Source organism: Anabrus simplex, chromosome 7, assembly GCF_040414725.1.
Source record: "Anabrus simplex isolate iqAnaSimp1 chromosome 7, ASM4041472v1, whole genome shotgun sequence".
Taxonomy (NCBI): Eukaryota; Metazoa; Arthropoda; class Insecta; order Orthoptera; family Tettigoniidae; genus Anabrus; species Anabrus simplex.
In genome coordinates, this window is record NC_090271.1 from 343,004,661 (window position 1) to 343,024,969 (window position 20,309).

The following is a 20,309-nucleotide window of genomic DNA, read 5'->3' on the forward strand; positions in this document are numbered from 1 at the left end:
TAACAAAAGAACTGTTGAAGCGGATATGACCAAAACAAAAATGACTGAGATTTCATTATTTTGAGCTCAGACAGTCCCATTACAGGCATGCTATCTGATCAAGGTTCATAATCTAGGTTGATACTTTAACATTACACGCTTACCAGGCTCGCAGTCAATTCAGCTTCCCTGAGCACCGTAACGTCAGCTTACCGTAAGCTGCCATTCTGGATGAGGGTCTCCATACTAACAACACCGAGAGAGCATAGACATACCAATGCTGCTCCCTGTTCTGCCCAGCGTTTATTCTTCTCCCTAAAAGAACATGCCAGCACTTACCTTACATCAGGTAATGGTTTCTTTCTTAAATAGAACAACAATCATTGTGAAATCATAAGTAGTGTCAGTTTCTTGTGATTGCACCTTGACTTGTCCTATTCATAGCTTACTGTAATAATAACAATAAGTAACAGTTCAAGTGAAAATGCAACACATTCTTCGGAAAAATGTTTTGATACAACGTCAAGGAACATGCAACACTGAAAGCGTCAGGTAGGTATGGGACCTATGGTTTAAAGAGTAAAACATGTCACCACAGAAACAGAATATTATGTACGATGTGTAGGAGATTCAAGTTGGATGATATTACTTGTTGACATTTCAGTGTCTCACACTCATTGCCACTTAATAACTTATAACACAGTATTATAATTTTTTTAATCAGACGTAAGGTTTGGATTAATGTTGACTCGAAACTTCAGTTTTCACACACGCCTTACTACAATTCCACCTGTGGAATACATTTGTAATTCACTGTCAATGCTGAGTGACTGACTGACTGACTGACTGACTTTCAACCAATTGCCTTCATTCATATAACTAATTCCAACCAAGAAGACATTTACAGCTTTGAATCTTCACTAATACAGCGAAACCTTGTTAAGATGTTTCTGCAGGGGACAAGGAAGAAGAACGTGTTAAGCAAGAAAACTTAATAATTAATATATGAATAAAAACTATGCAACAGGGATATGCAAACACTAGATACGATTTTTTCCGACATGAGGGCATTTTACGTCATGTATCGGTGGGTACCGTGAAAACTATAGGACTATCTACCATTTCTAAAGATGAGAGGAAAGTATTAGAAGGTGTGAAAAACACGAGAGAACAAATATGAAAATATTTTCCGGTGGGATCATAAAATAACTAGTACACTGAAATGTGTAAAAAAAAAAAAAAAAAAAAAAAAAAAACACCACCAGACAACAAATATGAAAACATGTGTACAGGGCCTGTATTATTGCAGATCACACTCCTCAACAAATGTTTCTTTTATTTTGGAGCATTGGGGTATTAAACACTCTTAGACAGTGAATTGGAGGTTACATGTGCAACTGCCAGGAATGACTTTGACCAACTTGCGTGATCAAGTCGTAACATGAAGGACTAGATTTCTACGAGGGTATTTTGAAGTGGCCAAATACAGCAAATGAAAGAGAATCGTTGCAACATTCTACAACACGAGTGGTGTTGTAAATTAAATTTGAACAGTGGATTTTTTGTTACAAATGTTACAAATACATTTTTAGGCAACATATGGTGTGAAATATTCATTATGGATGGTTTTATGTCACATTAAACTGGCCACAGAGCTGAAAGTTAAGTTACTATTTCAAAAATGATTTTAAAATTGTTTATTAAACTAAAATTGGCCTTCTATAACACAAATACACCCTGAGTAGCTGCTTCACAATACAGAACATTAATACAGTGTGTTTGTTAAGTTCTGTTAAGGCGACACTCTGGAGATAAAAATATATTTTTACCTAATGCATGGATTTTCACAAAACTTTCTGGGAATGTCACCTACATAAAAGTAGAGATATCACAAACACTTCTTTCATATACAATTAATAGTTTTTTCCAAAATAAATTTTGTTCTTGAAATTTTAAGTTTTTCTTACATAATTTATATTAGCAGATATATCATACTAAAGTTTGTGTAATATTTACGTTCTAAAATTTTGGACTTAAAAATCTCTACTACTTGAAAAATTCTGCAATCAAAAATTCCATATGTAGGTTTCTTAATATAGCTATGATACATACACCATACAAATTTTGTTACATTAGGCAGAATATTATGTGAGAAAATAGGATTACAATTGGCAAACAAAGCATTATTACAGTCATAGATTGTTTGCACAATAACTCCATGACAAGAAAAAGGAAACTCAGTCCTTTCAATATCAGTCATACTAAAATGACCAAAATATTCATTTTTATCTCCAGAGTAATGTTAGGTTCTCTCTCCCCTGAAAAGTAGTGCAAATTGATTTATTACTTTTCAGCTCCTACCACCTTCACCAGAAACATAGTTAATCACCTTCACCACTTTCCTTATCAATGTAGAGAATGAGAACAGAGAATTATTTGAAAAGTGAGACATAAGTTGTGTGTATTTCCATATACAAAAAAAATTGCAGCACTTGGCACACTTTTACAGATAAGTACTTTTCTTGATCCTAAGAACCTAAATACATGTGCATGCATATGAAAAGGACCACTCGGAGATTGCCAATTTTTAATGTCGTTTGTATCTTCAAAGTCTAAACAATTGCCCTTCACTCCATGCACAGCCCTGTTCCCGGCCTCTTTCTAACTAATTCCAAGCTGGAGTGCATACATTCAAATAAACTGTCAGAACTTCACTAGCTTTTGAAGGACTACTGTGTTTCTTTCTGGGGGCCTTCCTCAATAATTGTTGAAATGCAGGTAGGTAAGTATTTGTTGAAATCTATTTCGGCTCATGGTTTTCAGAAATATAGGGTTTTCTATTAGGGTATCGGTTGGCCAGTAATCTTTCAGACATGATTTCTTCACCTGCCCTATCAATATACACAGAGCAATATTCTTTTTTAATTTCCTGGTAGTGTTTGTCTGCTTTGTCTGCTCAGCTACATACTGAAAAAATTCATCACCGAACATAAGTCCTGCTACTTGTCCTATGTTTCCAGATTCATTAGGCCATACCTTCATACCAGGAGCACCTTTAGCCTAGGTTCACTGTTGTCCACAACCAAGTTATCACAAAACACTACAATATTTAGAATATTTACACCCATAACACAATTATCAGACTCGTTCTGCGCTACGTGAGTTCCACACCTTGACGATAAGGCTATATCGTCGTCATCACTTGAAACATTTCCGTTAGAAGATATTTCATCATCATCATCATCATCATCATCATCATCATCATCATCATCATTTTTTTACACCACCAGTTTCCCGGGTGTGGTGTACAAGCACTCACTATCTCCTTCTGTCTCATACATCTTCTGATCCAGTACATCCTCCCATTTGTATCCTCTCTCCTCCACATCTGATCTTACAGTCTCTATCCAATGTTTTCTTGGTCTTCCCTGTGGTCTTCTTCCTACGAGGTTAAGGTCGAAAAATTTTCTGGCAGGTCTTTCCCTGTTCATTCTCATTATGTGCCCATACCATTGAAGTCTGCGTTTCTTTATGACACTGATAATAGGAACCTCAATACCAGCTACTTTCCTATTCACTTCATTTCTGATCTTGTCCTTTCTGGTTGTTTGGTTCATGATTCTAATGAATTTCATTTCAGTTGCTTGGATTCTACTGAAGTCTTTGTTTAGTAGGGTACATGTCTCTAAACCGCACGTGAGGATTGGTACAAAGTAAGTGTGGTACATGATTGTTTTCGCTTCCTGTGGTATTTTGCAGTCCCAGAGGAGATTCCTGACTTGACTGTAGAAGTTTGATGCTTTCTGTGTCCTGCTGAGTATTTCCTGCCTGACAGTGTTGTCTTTCGATATTGTGCTTCCGAGGCACTTGAAATGGGAAGCTGATTCGATTTTTGCTCCTTACAGAAATATTTTTGAGCTTGCTCCTTCCCTGTTGATGGTCATTTCCATTGTCTTTGTTTTGCTCATCTTCAGTCCAAAATTCTTGAATGTGTTGTTCCATTCATTAAGTATCTTCTGAACTTCAGCTTCTGTCTCTCTCCATAAAAGCACATCATCAGCAAATACCAGGGCGTTTACAAACAGGAGTGGTGACAGAGCACATCCTTGTTGGACACCTCTCTTTGTTTCAAACCATTTTGATCGTCCATTGGCTATCTGGACACAGCTGTAGCACTTTTGGTATAGCATCTTGACTTTGTCAGTGAAGTATTTTGGCGCCTTTAGGTCTTCCAGACATTCCCATATCTTGTTTCGAGGAACACTATCATATGCTTTTTCAATGTCCACAAATGCAATCACAAGATTTCTTCCGTATTCCCAGTACTTTTCTGTCAGCATCTTTACTGCAAAGATAAGATCCACAGTACTTCGACCTTTCCTGAACCCATGTTGTTCTTCCTCAAGCAAAGGTTCCACTATCTTCCTAAGTCTTGTTTCTATGATCTTTTCCAGCAGCTTCAGTGAGTGTGACAACAGCGTGATGCCTCTGTAATTTCCACATTTCCGTCGGTTGCCCTTTTTGAACAGCGGGATGATGACTCCTTTACTACAATCTTCTGGAATTTTCATCATCGAACTCTAAATATTCAGCATGACTTGGATATTCGGAGTTCGTATCAGCATATAATTCGTGAATGATATCATCCTTGTCTAAACAGGTGATCCCTGGGCTCTGCCATCTTGCATGGCTCTTCGAACTTTGTAAGCATGTTGTCAGGAAATGCAAAGAAAATCTATGATATGAAGAATATTAAAAGAAATAAGTTTCATAATGATAAGATCCGTATTGAACTGTGATTACAATAGAGTAAAATAATATATTATTATTGGTCCACCTTTTCAATACAAAATGAAAATTATATAGGGACTAGTTTCGACCTAGTAATAGGTCATCATCAGCCTGAAGTAAGTCAAAGATCGAAGAAAACATAAACAATGTAAACACAAGTACAGTCTCTTTAAAGGTACATACCAAGTGGGAAGTTGAGTAGAGATATATTAAAAATAATAACTCATCCAAATTGACGAAGCACTGAGCGGAATTTATGTAAAGTTTGGTGCGCCGTATATTATAAAAGACCACTGTGCACTAAATGATGCAATAAAGAAGAATAGTAGGTTGAATGCTGGCTTCTTCATAGCTGTTGTATAATCGAAGAAGATTACGTCGTGTTTTATAAGGTATTGATAGACGTCAAAATACATGGATGTTGGAAGGCTCTTCAGTTTTTTTGAACATGGCAATAGTTGCGTGTGGAGGCTTAGGAAACCAGAGAAGCGTTATATTATGTTAAAAAATAGAGATCCTTAAAAAAGTCCCGTGCGTTGTATAAATTGTGGAAATGGAAATCGAAAAAACTTGGTTCTTAAGCGATAATGTTGTTCATTCAGAGATCGATTGAAAATAAAGAATCGTAACATAGTCTTCTCAAGATGTTCATAAACCAGAATTAATAGACGATGCGAAGTATGATGCTAGGATAAAGCTCTTCTGCTTCTGGAATCTTGAAGGACGATGGATGTTTCACGAGGTGGAGCAACATATATGGAGTTAAATAAAGGTGGAAATAAATTCGCAGTTCAATGCGGACCATAAATTTGATTCTGAATAAAAGACAGTAAGATTTTTTTTTTTTTATAAATATGTCAAAAGGAAAACTCAAGCGTGATGTGATGAGCTGAAGAGAGAAACGGAGGTAGGAAAGGATCAAAGGAAATTTTGAGGAGGTGAAGGAAGGAAAATAAGGGTCTGAGTTTTTTTTTTTTTTTTTTTTTTTTTAAGCTGAAGAGTGAAACGGAGGTAGGTAAGGATCAACGGATTTTTTTTTTTTTATCTGGAGAGAAACGAAGGTAGGTAAGGATCAAAGGATTTTTTTATTTAGCTGAAGAGAGAAACGAAGATAGGTAAGGATCAAAGGGTTTTTTTTTTTTTTTTTGAGGAGGTGAAGGAAGGAAAATAAGGGTCTGAGTTGTTTTTTTTTTTTTTTTTAGCTGAAGAGTGAAACGGAGGTAGGTAAGGATCAACGGATTTTTTTTTTTTTTTTAATCTGGAGAGAAACGAAGGTAGGTAAGGATCAAAGGATTTTTTTATTTAGCTAAAGAGAGAAACGAAGGTAGGTAAGGATCAAAGGATTTTTTTTTATTATTATTATTTTTTTTATTTTATTTTTTTTTTCATTTTGTATTGAAAAGGTGGACCAATAATAATATATTATTTTACTCTATTATATGAAGAATACTCGAAGAGAAATGCGACTATCGATTGTGTAGAACCACACATAACAGTTATATTGCCCTTGACCTCCAAATAGTTCTGGTATATCTCAAAATATAGCATTAAAATTCAGTCTGCTCCGTCTGCTGCTAAAATGAGTTTTCTTGGGACCGGTCCGCATTGTGTTAAGTGTAAAAGTTACAAACTCAAAAACAGGTGTGTGTGAAATGTGTGTTTATAAAGCAAACAGAAAAGGAACCACTTAAAGCAGCATGTGAGGTTTGTGATGTCTTGTCTTACATTATCGTGAAACAAAGTCCTGACTGTATGTCTGCTAGGGTATAAGAAACCAGTTGAGGTTTTATCCCCGATACAAGTTGCGTTGAAATCTCTAGCCTGTTTGAATGCGTCAGTCGGTGCACTGTAGTGGCTTTGCAGTTTCAAAAACTCATTAAGACGTTTTTGCAGGGGACAACAAAAATGAACGTGTTAAGCGAGAAAACATTCTACAGTACTGAATAAAAAATATCCAACAGAGATATGGAAAGAGTATATACGATTTTTTCTGACATGAGGGCATCTTATGTCATGTATCCGCGGGTATCGAACCATGTGACCTTGCCGCGGTGGGGAGGTTTGCGCCCCAATGAAGCAGACAGCCGAGCCGCAGGTGCAACCATATCGGATGGGTATCTGTTGAGAGACCGGACTAACGAATGGTTCATCGAATGGGGGGTAGTAGCCTTTCGGTAGTTGCAAGGGTGGCAGTCTAGATGATTGACTGATACGACCTTGTAATAATATTCAACATTGCTTAGCTGTGTTGATACTGCTACACGGCTGAAAGCAACGGGAAACTACAGCCGTAACTAACTCCCGATGACATGCAGCTCTCTCTGTATGACTGATGTACTTACAATGGCTTCCTCCCGGGTAAAATATTCCGGAGGTAAACTAGTCCCCCATTCGGATCTCCGGGTGGGGACTACACAAGAGGGGGCGATCATCAGGAAGATGGATACTGACATTCTACGAGTCGGAGCGTGGAATGTTAGAAGTTTGAATCGTTGTGGTAGGTTAGACAATATGAAAAGGGAGATGGATAGGCTAAAGTTAGACGTAGTTGGTATAAGTGAAGTACGTTGGCAGGAAGAACAGGATTTTTGGTCAGGCAACTACCGAATTATCAACACAAAATCAAACAGTGGAAATGCAGGAGTTGGTTTAATAATGAATAAGAAAATAGGGCAGCGGGTAAGCTACTACGACCAGCATAATGAAAGATTTATTGTCGTCACGATAGACACCAAACCAGTGCCCACCACAATAGTGCGGGTCTATATGCCTACTAGTTCAGCGGATGATGAGGAAATTGAAAGAATATATGAGGAGATAGAAGATCTAATACAATATGTAAAAGGTGACGAGAATCTAATTGTGATGGGAGACTTGAATGCAGTGGTAGGCCAAGGAAGAGAAGGTAATACAGTAGGAGAATTCAGATTGGGCCAAAGGAACGAAAGAGGAACTTGGCTGGTTGAATTCTGCACTGATCATAATTTAGTCCTTGCCAATACTTGGTTCAAACACCACAAATGATGGCTGTATACGTGGACGAGACCTGGAGATATTGGAAGGTATCAAACTGACTTCATTATGATTAGGCAGGGATTCAGAAACCAGGTGTTGGATTGCAAAACTTTCCCAGGAGCAGACGTGGGCTCTGACCACAACTTGTTTGTCAAGAAATGCCATCTGAAGTTGAAGAAATTGAAGAAAGGAAAGAATGCAAAAAGATGGGATCTAGACAAGTTGAAAGAAAAGTGTGAGGGATTGTTTCAAGGAACATGTGGCACAAGGGCTAAATGAAAAGGCTGAAGGAAACACAATAGAGGAAGAGTAGATAGTCATGAAAAATGAAGTCAGTATGGCTGCTGAAGAAATGTTAGGAAGGAAGAAAGGATCAACTAAGAATCAGTGGATAACTCAGGAGATACTAGACCTGATTGATACATACATACATACATACATACATACATACATACATTATCATTATAGACTGCTATGCCTTTCAGCGTTCAGTCTGCAAGCTTCTGTGAATTTACTAAACGTCACCACAATCCTCGATTTGCAACTAGTGTTGTGGCCTCATTTAGTTCTATACCTCTTATCTTTAAATCGTTAGAAACCGAATCTAACCATCGTCGTCTTGGTCTACCCCTACTTCTTTTACCCTCCATAGCAGAGTCCATTATTCTCCTAGGTAACCTATCTTCCTCCATTCGCCTCACATGACCCCACCACCGAAGCTGGTTTATGCGTACAGGGTCATCCATTGAGTTCATTCCTAAATTAGCCTTTATCTCCTCATCCCGAGTACCCTCTTACCATTGTTCCCACCTGTTTGTCCCAGCAATCATTCTTGCTACTTCCATGTCTGTTACTTCTAACTTATGAATAAGATATCCTGAGTCCACCCAGCTTTCGCTCCCGTAAAGCAAAGTTGGTCTGAAAACAGACCGATGTAAAGACAGTTTCGTCTGGGAGCTGACTTCCTTCTTACAGAATACTGTTGATCGCAGCTGCGAGCTCACTGCATTAGCTTTACGACACCTTGATTCAATCTCACTTACTATATTACCATCCTGGGAGAACACACAACCTAAATACTTGAAATTATCGACCTGTTCTAGCTTTGTATCACCAATCTGACATTCAATTCTGTTGAATTTCTTACCTACTGACATCAATTTAGTCTTCGAGAGGCTAATTTTCATACCATACTCATTGCACCTATTTTCTAGTTCCAAGATATTAGACTGTAGGCTTTCGGCACAGTCTGCCATTAAGACCAAATCGTCAGCATAGGCCAGAGTGCTTACTACATTTCCACCTAACTGAATCCCTCCCTGCCATTTTATACCTTTCAGCAGATGATCCATGTAAACTACGAACAGCAAAGGTGAAAGATTACAGCCTTGTCTAACCCCTGTAAGTACCCTGAACCAAGAACTCATTCTACCATCAATTTTCACTGAAGCCCAATTGTCAACATAAATGCCTTTGATTGATTTTAATAATCTGCCTTTAATTCCATAGTCCACCAGTATGGCGAACATCTTTTCCCTCGGTACCCTGTCATATGCATTCTCTAGATCTACGAAACATAAACATAACTGCCTATTCCTCTCGTAGCATTTTTCAATTACCTGGCGCATACTGAAAATCTGATCCTGACAGCCTCTCTGTGGTCTGAAACCACACTGATTTTCATCCAGCTTCCTCTCAACGACTGATCGCACCCTCCCTTCCAAGATGCCAGTGAACACTTTGCCTGGTATACTAATCAATGAGATACCTCGATAGTTATTGCAATCCTTCCTGTTGCCTTGCTTATAGATAGGTGCAATTACTGCTTTTGCCCAATCTGAAGGTACCTTACCAACACTTCATGCTAATTTTACTACTCTATGGAGCCATTTCATCCCTGCCTTCCCACTATACTTCACCATTTCAGGTCTAATTTCATCTATTCCTGCTGCTTTATGACAATGGAGTTTATTTACCATCCTTTCCACTTCCACAAGCATAAATTCACCAACATCATTTTCCTCCTCCCCATGAGCTTGGCTGTTCGTAACACCACCTTTTACATTGAGAAGATGTTCAAAATATTCCGTCCACCTCTCCAGTGATTCCCTGGGATCCATTATGAGTTCACCTGAATTACTCAAAACACTGTTCATTTCCTTTTTCCCTCCCTTCCTAAGATTCTTTATTACTGTCCAGAAAGGTTTCCCTGCTGCGTGACCTAGCCTCTCCAGGTTGTTACCAAAATCTTCCCATGACTTCTTTTTTGATTCAACAACTATTTGTTTCACTCTGTTTCTTTCATCTACGTACAACTCCCTGTCTGCCTCGGCCCTTGTTTGGAGCCATTTCTGATAAACCTTCTTACGTTTACAAACTCTCACTTCATCATTCCACCAAGATGTTCGCCATTTCCCATCTTTACACACAGTTGTTCCTAGGCATTCCCTTGCTGTTTCTACTACAGCATCCCTGTATGCCACCCATTCACTTTCTATATCCTGAACCTGCTTACTGTCTACTGTTTGAAACTTCTCACTAATCATATCCATGTACTTCTGTCTAATGTTCTCGTCCTGGAGATTTTCTACCCTTATTCGTTTGCAGACAGATTTCACTTTCTCTACCCTAGGCCTAGAGATACCTAGTTCACTACAGATCAGATAGGGGTCTGTATCATCGAAAAATCTGCGGAAAACTCGTACATTCCTAACAGATTTCCTGAATTTGAAGTCTGTTAAGATATATTCTATTATGGATCTGGTACCCCTAGCCTCCCATGTGTAGCGGTGAATAGCCTCATGCTTGAAGAATGTATTCGTAACAGCTAAACCCATACTAGCACAGAAGTCCAGCAAATGCTTCCCATTCCCATTAGCTTCCATATCTTCCCCACATTTACCAATCACCCTTTCATATCCTTCAGTTCTATTCCCAACTCTCGCATTGAAATCGCCCTTTAGCACTATTTTATCCTTGCTGTTGACCCTGACCACGATGTCACTCAATGATTCATAAAACTTGTCAACTTCATCGTCATTCGCACCCTCACATGGTGAATACACGGACACATTTCTAGTCCTAATTCCTCCAAATGACAAATCTACCCACATCATTCGCTCATTTACGTGCCTAACAGAAACTATGTTGCGTGCAATGGTATTCCTGATAAAGAGCCGTACCCCAGACCTTGCCCTTCCCTTTCTAACACCCGTCAATACACTTTATAATCTCTTATATCTTCCTCGTTATCTCCCCTTACCCGAATATCACTTACTCCTAGCACATCCAGATGCATCCTCTTTGCTGACTCAGCCAGTTCTACTTTCTTTCTTCCATAAGCCCCATTAATATTGATAGCTCCCCATCGAATTCCATTTCGTTCGCCAAGTTGTTTCCAAGGAGTCCCTCGCCTGTCAAATGCGACTGGGACTCCGTTACTCCCATAGGTCCGAGGCTTGCTTAAAATGTTCTGAGCTCGGTAGATTCATGAAGCAGGATGCTACCCTACTTACACATTGTCCAAGTGAGGATCTCTCCTCTAACGGGTTATGGACCACCAGTGGGTTGTATAGTCCTAGCCGCCTGAGCACAAGGAGGGCCAGGACTCAGAATATGTCCGAGATGCCCACTCCCATTCCATAGCAACTGGTATCCTGACTCTCAGGACCACTTACTAGGCCACTCAGCCGTTGCCCATGGTTCACGAACTAGGACGTGACTACAGTAACCCACAAACATGAACCATACCTGACTGATGAATGATGAAAATACAAGAATGCTAGAAATGAAGAGGGCAGAAAAGAATACAGGTGATTAAAAAATCAAGTGGATAGAAAGTGCAAGGTAGCTAAGGAAAAATGGCTGAAGGAGAAGTGCAAGGATGTCGAAGGTTGTATGGTCCTGGGAAAGGTAGATGCTGCATACAGGAAAATCAAGGAAACCTTTGGAGAAAGGAAATCTAGATGTACGAATATGAAGAGCTCAGATGAAAAGCCACTTCTAGGGAAAGAAGACAAAGCAGAAAAATGGCAGGAGCATATCCAACAGTTGTACCAAGGTAAAGATGTAGATAATTTGGTTCTGGCACATGAAGAATCTGTTGATGCTGATGAAATGGGAGACCCAATTTTGAGGCCAGAGTTTGACAGAGCTGTGAGTGACATAAAATGGAATAAGGCATCTACTTCCTTTAAGACTTCATTTCCTAATCTAATATTTGATGCATCACCTGGAGAAAGGAAATCTAGATGTACGAATATTAAGAGCTCAGATGAAAAGCCACTTCTAGGGAAAGAAGACAAAGCAGAAAAATGGCAGGAGCATATCCAACAGTTGTACCAAGGTAAAGATGTAGATAATTTGGTTCTGGCACATGAAGAATCTGTTGATGCTGATGAAATGGGAGACCCAATTCACTCTGAATTACTGACTGCCTTAGGAGAAACCAGCAGGGCAAGGTTATTCCATTTAGTGTGTAAGCTGTATGAGACAGGAGAAGTCCCATTCGATTTTCGGCAGAATGTTGTTATACCTATTCCCAAGAAAGCCGGTGCTGATAGGTGTGAAAACTACCGCACCATTAGTTTAGTATCTCATGCCTGCAAAATTTTAACATATATTATTTACAGAAAAATGGAAAAACAAGTTGAAGCTGAGTTGGGGGAAGATCAATTTGGCTTCAGAAGAAATGTAGGAACATGTGAAGCAATCCTGACTTTACGTCTGATCTTAGAGGATCGAATCAAGAAGGACAAGCCCACGTGCATGGCATTCGTAGATCTAGAAAAGGCATTCGGTAATGTTGATTGGACCAGGCTATTTAAGATTCTGAGGATGATAGGGATCAGATACAGAGAATGAAGAATTATCTACAATCTGTACAAAAATCAGTCTGCAGTGATAAGAATCGAGGGTTTTGCAAAGGAAGCAGCAATCCAGAAAGGAGTGAGGCAAGGCTGCAGTTTGTCCCCCCTCCTTTTCAATGTTTACATAGAACAGGCAGTAAAGGAAATCAAAGAGGAATTTGGAAAGGGAATCATAGTCTAAGGAGAGGAAATCAAAACCTTGAGATTTGCCGATAATATTGTTATTTTATCTGAGACTACAGATCTCGAGAAGTTGCTGAATGGTATGGACGAAGTCTTGGGTAAGGAGTACAAGATAAAAATAAATAAGTCCAAAACAAACGTAATGGAGTGCACTCGAACGAAGGCAGGTGATGCATCAAATATTAGATTAGGAAATGAAGTCTTAAAGGAAGTAGATGAATATTGTTACTTGGGTAGTAAAATAACTAACGACGGTAGAAGTAAGGAGGACATAAAATGCAGACTAGCACAAGCAAGGAAGAGCTTTCTTAAGAAAAGAAATTTGCTCACTTCAAACATCGATACAGGAATTAGAAAGATGTTTTTGAAGACTTTCGTGTGGAGCGTGGCATTGTATGGAAGTGAAACATGAACGATAACTAGCTCAGAAAGAAAGAGAATAGAAGCTTTTGAAATGTGGTGTTACAGAAGAATGCTTCAGGTGAGATGGATAGATCTAATCACGAATGAAGAGATACTGAAATGAATAGGTGAGAGGAGATCGATTTGGCTAAATTTGACAGGAAGAAGAGATAGAATGATAGGACACATCTTAAGACACCCAGGAGTTATGCAGTTCGTTTTTGAAGGAAGTGTAGGTGGTAAGAATGGTAAGGGTAGACCAAGGTATGAATATGACAAGCAGATTAGAGCAGTTATAGGATGCAATAGTTATGTAGAAATGAAAAGGTTAGCACAGGATAGGGTGTCATGGAGAGCTGCGTCAAACCTGTCTATGGACTGATGACTCAAACAACATCCGCGGGTACAGTGAAAACTAAATCTACCATTTCTAAAGATGAGAGAAAAGTATTAAAGTGTGAAAAACACGAGAGAACAAATGTGAAAACCTTTTCTTCTGGGGCTTGTAAAATAAGTGCATTGAAACCTGTAAAAAAAACAGCAAACAACAAAATATGAAGACATATGCATGGAGACCAATAAAAATATCCAAATATTATTGCAGATTACACCCTTACTAAAACAAATGTTAGTAGAAGCCTTTTATTTTGGAGCAGTGGGTTATTAAACATTATTTTCTGGTCACATTCTTAGACAATGAATTGGAGGTTACACTCGACCATGTGTGACCGGGAGGAATGACTTTGACCGCCATTTTGAAAATCTTTGACCCAGTCGAATGATTGAGTTGAAACGCAAATGTGCAAGTTCAACATTCGTGACCTCTGCGCGTTTTAAGATGCGGATGCCAGTTCACTTTCTGAAATATTTAAATTTTGTCTTCATTAGTAAGGAATTTAACAACTTTTTCCGTATCTATAACTAGGCTATCACAACACAAATATGCACCATGCTAGTCTTTTTCACAAGATTATGTTCCTAATCCAGGTGTAGGCTACACTTCACTGTACCACTAAACACAAAGTAAATTTCCAACTTCTGAATGGAATGCGAAATACAACCTCAAACAGGCTCACTCTGCTGCTAACCGGCAAGCAAAACTGAATATTCCTGAGGCTAAGGGCTTGCTTCCCGAATGTGCAACTTAACCTGTGAAGTTCAGGAATTTAAGGCCTTTTTCAGCAATCATGCAACTGTGGCGACGGACCTTACCCGAGTTGGAAACAATGTTTGTTTCATAATAGTTGACAAATAACATCTTCAGGGCTAGGAAAAATGTGATCGAACTAAACGGTAATAGCAAATATTCATGATGTGATAACTAAGGTATTTTTATTTAGATTTAATACAATGAGAATCGGGACTTCGAATTTATGACGTGTTAAGTAGGAAAGCATGTTAATGAGGAATGCAATACCGAGGTTTCACTGTTAATTGATTTTAGTCTTGTGACTTCAGATTTTAAAACATTTCAAGATTTTGTTTACCATGGAAGATAACAGTATTTCTTCCAAATTTACTGCAAATTTATTAACACAGTCTTCCCACACAGATTTACCAAAGGAAATAATGGATGTCAACCAAGAATATTTAAGTGCCCACTCAGTTACGGAAAGTGATTTACCTGAAGACAATACAGATTCAGAAGATTCCATGTCAGACATTTCTAATCCTGAAGAGGACATCAGTGAAGAAAGAAATGATGTAGGTGTAAGTATTGTATATCTCCTCCGTCAAACAGCTTCAGAAGTTTTAGACGAGGGTAAAGAATATATCAAGGGGGTTTTGGGTGCATAAGAACCTGTACTACCTACATCCATTATTCAAGACTAGAGTGCAAAGAATTTGATTCATATTGGAATGATCATCATCATCTTCCTGTGCTAATGTCTGCTAATGCGAAACCTGCCAACAACTTGTAGTCAGAAACATAAGAGACTGGAAAGAAAACAAACTATTTTACAAAATTTTAGTTCAGAGTTTTTTTAAAAATTCTGTTTGTTTGAGGTTATAAAAGACTAAAAAATCTGCAGCAACAATTAAGGAGGAAGGCGTTACAGCAAAGGTACACAAAAACATTGGCACTACTTATTGTAAAAAAATAAAATAAAAAAAATCCGTGTAATTTGAAGACTCAGAATGTAGTAAATTTTATTTACAATTACAGGGTTCTCGAAAGTCACAGAAGTCACGTTCAAGCACACGTAACAACTCTTTGGGATTGGTGGCATTGTTAGTAGTAGCAGTTAGAGCTTCCTCCAGGTGCCCTTGGAATTGAGACATACGTCTTTCAAATTTACTAATCTTCTCATTCACAGCTTTGAGGGTCATGTTTGATGCACTAAAAATGAAATATTTATTTATAAATCTAGTGGATTTTATTGTCAGTTTGGCCTGTGTTGGCTGTTTTCTCATAATGGGATTCTTCTTCTTCTTCTTCTTCTTCTTCTTCTTCTTCTTCTTCTTCTTCTTCTTCTTCTTCTTCTTCTTCTTCTTCTTCTTCTTCTTCTTCTTCTAGTGTTGGGTTTTTAAATTGTGCGTCATGCTGCTTCCAAGGCCACCTCACATTAAATTCAATAACCATGATTTTGTCATGTTAAATTTAATGTTAATGTGCAATGAAATTTAAATCATACACAATCTAATATAATTATTATTTTTATTATCAGTATCACCGCGGTTAAAAGAGAGTTGAAATTTGATTCTCCTTATTCTTAAATTTTCTTTTCTTAAACGATCACTTGAATTATCCACACCCGTGTTTTGTGTTTTTCCTTTCCATTTTTACTTGCGTATGCTTTAGTTATGCGTGCCTTGCCCGTTGTTAATAGCAGCATTACAGTTCGTGTGTGACTTTGTTCTGTAGTTTTGGTGGAACACTCTTATTTTCCCTTAAAATTTTGTGATTGTATTGGGGAATATTTTACTATGATTTTATATTTAATCATTTCATTTGAAGATTTAGTTGGTTTGATATTAATTTCTATTCTGGTCGCATTTTGAGTTGCAGAATTATTTTTGCCAGGGGCTTTACGTCGCACCGACACAGATAGGTCTTATGGCGACGATGGGAGAGGAAAGGCCTAGGAGTTGGAAGGAAGCGGCCGTGGCCTTAATTAAGGTACAGCCCCAGCATTTGCCTGGTGTGAAAATGGGAAACCACGGAAAACCATCTTCAGGGCTGCCGATAGTGGGATTCGAACCTACTATCTCCCGGATGCAAGCTCACAGCCGCGCGCCTCTACACGCACGGCCAACTCGCCCGGTGAGTTGCAGAATTAATGTGACCATTTTACCATGAATATTGTTTATACATTTTAATGTGTAAGTCAATTAGGTTGAAACAAATTTCAACTTTCACTAAGTTGATTTATTTGATCCAATTAACTTAAATTCAATTATCAAAACGAAACTATAGTTACTGGCCAGTATTTTAGATTTATTTGAGAATTTTCTTCTGTTATCCATTTATAATCATCTTTAAATTTTGGTAAACTCATATTCACAAACTTCTTCCAGTTCAAATTCATTGTAAGTTAAATTTATTTATTTATTTCTCTCTCTCTTTGCGTTTATGCCATCTGTGGACCACGGTGCTTGTGTTCTAGCTGTGTTTTTGTCTTCGTCTGCCCCTTTTAGCATACTGGATTGTGTTCTTAGTGGCCTCTTGAGCCTTCCTGTTGGCCCAGTATTCCTTCATTTTCTCGCTGAATTCTTTCCTGCGCTCCTCTGACCAATTCCCGGCTCCTTTGTGGCTAGCTGATGTAAGGGATGTTAGGAAAGGTTTAGTTTTGACCATTAAACGGTATGCATTTCTGTCAGTAATGGCGGCTTGATTAGTATTAAGCTCTGCAAGATCTTTGTCCACTTGTTTGGTCCAGGGGAATCCAGTAGCTTTGCCTTTGTTAGCAACCTTGAAGATCTTATGGGATAATCTATTAGGATCCATTCTGTATAGGTGTCCATAGAAAGTCAGACGTTTTCTCCTGATGGCATCTATGAGGTTTTCTTGATGCTGGTAGAGCTCATTGTTGGGTTTGTACCATCGCTTTCCATCTGGTAGGATCCTTGGCCCTATTATTCTCAGGAATTTCCGTTCTTGCACTTCCAGGGCTCTCAGTGGGGTTTTTTTAGTTAGGGATAGGCATTCTGCTGCATAGAGGACTGATGGTCTGACTACTGCATTATAGTGTCTCAGTTTTACATTCTTTGATAAATGCTTTGAGGCATACAGTTTTCTGCAGGCATGGTAGGCCTTGTCTAATTTGATTCTCCTTTGTTCAAGAGCCATCGTTTCACTTAGGTCCTCCGATACCCACTCTCCGAGGTACTTCACATTTTTAGCTCTCTTGATGTGTTTTGTATCACTGACTCCCATTGTTGTAGGGGCATCTTTGATGTTGGTCATAAACTCGGTCTTTCCAATGTTGATCATGAGGCCCGCTTTAGCTGCAATAGAGTGCAGTGTTTGAAGCTGCATAGTGGCCTCATGCATGTCGTTTGCTAATAAAGTAAGGTCATCAGCAAAGGCCAGGCATGGAATCCTCAGGTTGTCTGATTTAAACCCCATTCTTAATCCGGTGTTCTCAGGTAATGACCTGGTCCATTCTCTTATGATCTTTTCCAGGACACAGTTAAATAATATGCATGAGATACCATCTCCTTGCCTCACCCCTGTTTTGATTGTGAAGCTCTCTGATAATTGACCTCTAAACTTAACTTTGGAAGTGGTGTTGTGCAGGGTGGCTTGCACCAACCTATTAATTTTTTCGTTTAGTCCCAGTTCTCTTAAGGTGTTGAAGAGTGTGATCCTATCCATGGAGTCGTATGCCTTCTGGAAGTCGACAAAGATAGCTACCCACTGTCGGCATCTTTTCTTGCTATATTGAAGGATAGTCTTCAGATTTTGTATCTGTTCAGCACAAGACCTTGCAGTTCTGAACCCTGCTTGATATTCTCCTAATTCTTTATCCAGTTGTCTTGTTATGTGCTGTTCCAGAATCTTGGAAAAGACTTTATACGATACTGAAAGGAGTGATATTCCTCTATAGTTGCTGGGATCTGTTTTGCTTCCCTTCTTGTGGATTGGATGGATAACAGCTGATGTCCAATCATCTGGGAGCCTTTCCTTAGCCCATATGTCCAGGATTACTTTGTGTATGTGTCTGAATGTTTGCTCACCAGCTTGTTTCAACATTTCTGCCACTATTCCGTCTTCTCCAGGAGCTTTGTTGTTCTTGAGAAGTTGAATGGTCTCTCTTACTTCTTCATAGGTGGGAGGAGGGATGTCTTTGGTGTCCGGGTTAGCTGGTTCTCTAACTGGGAGGCGCTGCGCAGGTTCTTCAGCATTCAAAAGTCCTTGGAAATAATCAGCTAGGGTCTTGATGCAGTCATCATCATTGAGGCACAATGATCCGTCTGTTCTCTGGAAGTGTAAAGTTTGGGGTATGAACTGGGTCGTCTGTTGTTTTAGACCTTTGTATAAGTCTCTGGAGTTGTTTTTTCCAAAATCCTCCTCGGCTTGCTTAATCAGTTCTTTGTTGTATTTTCTTTTCGCCCCTCTTATGATGCTGGAGGTGTTCTTTCTTTGTGTAATAAAGGCTTGTAGGTTGGTTTCGTTTTTATGATGGTTCCATTTGACCCATGCTAGTCGCCCGGATTCTATAGCCTCATCGCATTCGTTTGACCACCATGGGTGCTTGTTTCCTTTAGGTCTGTTGGGGATCGTCTTCTGAGCCGCGTCTGTTATAGCATCCCGAAGTGGGTCCCAATTTGTAGTGGTGTTAATCCTATTGATGTGTTGGTTCAGACTCTCTTGGTAACTTGCATTGTCTTCTTTAAGTTTGGTGATATCAAACCTAGGAATCTTCTTTTTCTTCATAAGCATAGCCTTGGTCTTATACAGTGGTTTCAGATTCATCTTAACCATGGACAGGTAATGATCGGAGTCTATGTTAGCTCCTCGTAAAACCTTCGCGTTCATAATGTCGCAGTGGTGCTTCTTATCTATTGCTACGTGGTCAATATGGAACTCGCCCATCATGCTGTTTGGGCTGCGCCACGTCATGGCCTTCCTAGGTAGGCGTTTAAAAGCCGTAGACTTCAAGAGTAATCCATACTTGGTGCACAGACTGATTAGCCGTTCCCCATTCTTGTTGGTTCTCTTATGGGCGGGGTATCTTCCTACAATCTTCCGGTATTTCTGTTCTCTCCCAATCTGAGCGTTGAAATCTCCCAGCAGTATTGTCGTATGATGATGTGGGACGTGGTCTAGGGTTTCCTCAAGGGTGTCCCAATACTTATCTGTAGTCTCTGGGTTTTTCTTGTTAGAGTCATTGGTAGGAGCATGGAAGTTAACCAAAGAGTATCCCCTATTGCTAGACCTGAAGGATATTACTGAAGTTCTATCATTGGGCGAAGAGAAGCCAAGTATGTTAGCAACTAGTTTGTGGTGTACTGCGAACCCTGTCCCCAGGAAGGGTACATTCATCATGACTCTCTTACCAGGCTTTCCCTTATATATTCTATATTCTTGAGACTCCATGGCATCTTCATCTGGGAACCGTGTCTCTTGTAAGGCTGCAATGCTGATCTTCTTGTCTTTCAGGATTTCAAGGGTATGTTTAAGTTTCCCGGTCTTGATCAGCGAGTTAATATTGATCGTAGCTAGGTATGTGATGTTCCTTTTTCTTTTAGTTCTGACTGGGTCACATGAAGGCATAGGTCCCCCAGAATCCGATGACCTATATGCCCCGTCATGAACGGGGGTGGATTGGTTACCACCTGGGGATTTATCATTATTGTTTTCGTACTTCATGTTTGATACAGTCTATCACACAAGTGTGTATAGTTGGTCACCCGAAAGTGACGAGTTGTTGACTACCAAGGTTGTAAGCCTTGAAGCCCCCAGCACTGATCGGTTCACTGACCCAGTTTCCCGCTGGGATTGGTTACCCAACCTTCCACTGGGTTGCTCAGCTTAACAGGGACACCTCTTGTAGGTTACGTGCTGGAGTTGGAGTGAAAGAGGCTAGTTGGATTCTCTTGCTGAATCCAATATTTTATGTTGCA

General features: G+C 39.3%; 1 protein-coding gene across 3 annotated transcripts in view; it reads right to left on the reverse strand.

Moving 5' to 3' along the window:
• Dus2 (Dihydrouridine synthase 2) overlaps window positions 1–20,309 on the reverse strand; it is a 178,787-nt gene that overhangs the window by 25,840 nt on the left and 132,638 nt on the right. For 2 of the 3 annotated variants that reach the window (XR_010860787.2, XM_067151832.2), the window contains exon 6: window positions 144–294. The exons of the other annotated variant lie outside the window; for it this stretch is intronic. Coding sequence is in view for 1 of the 2 variants with exons in the window: in XM_067151832.2 (XP_067007933.2) it covers window positions 189–294 (106 nt within the window). In the remaining variant the exon portion in view is untranslated. The remainder of the gene's footprint in view (window positions 1–143; window positions 295–20,309) is intronic. 3 annotated transcript variants of the gene reach the window in all.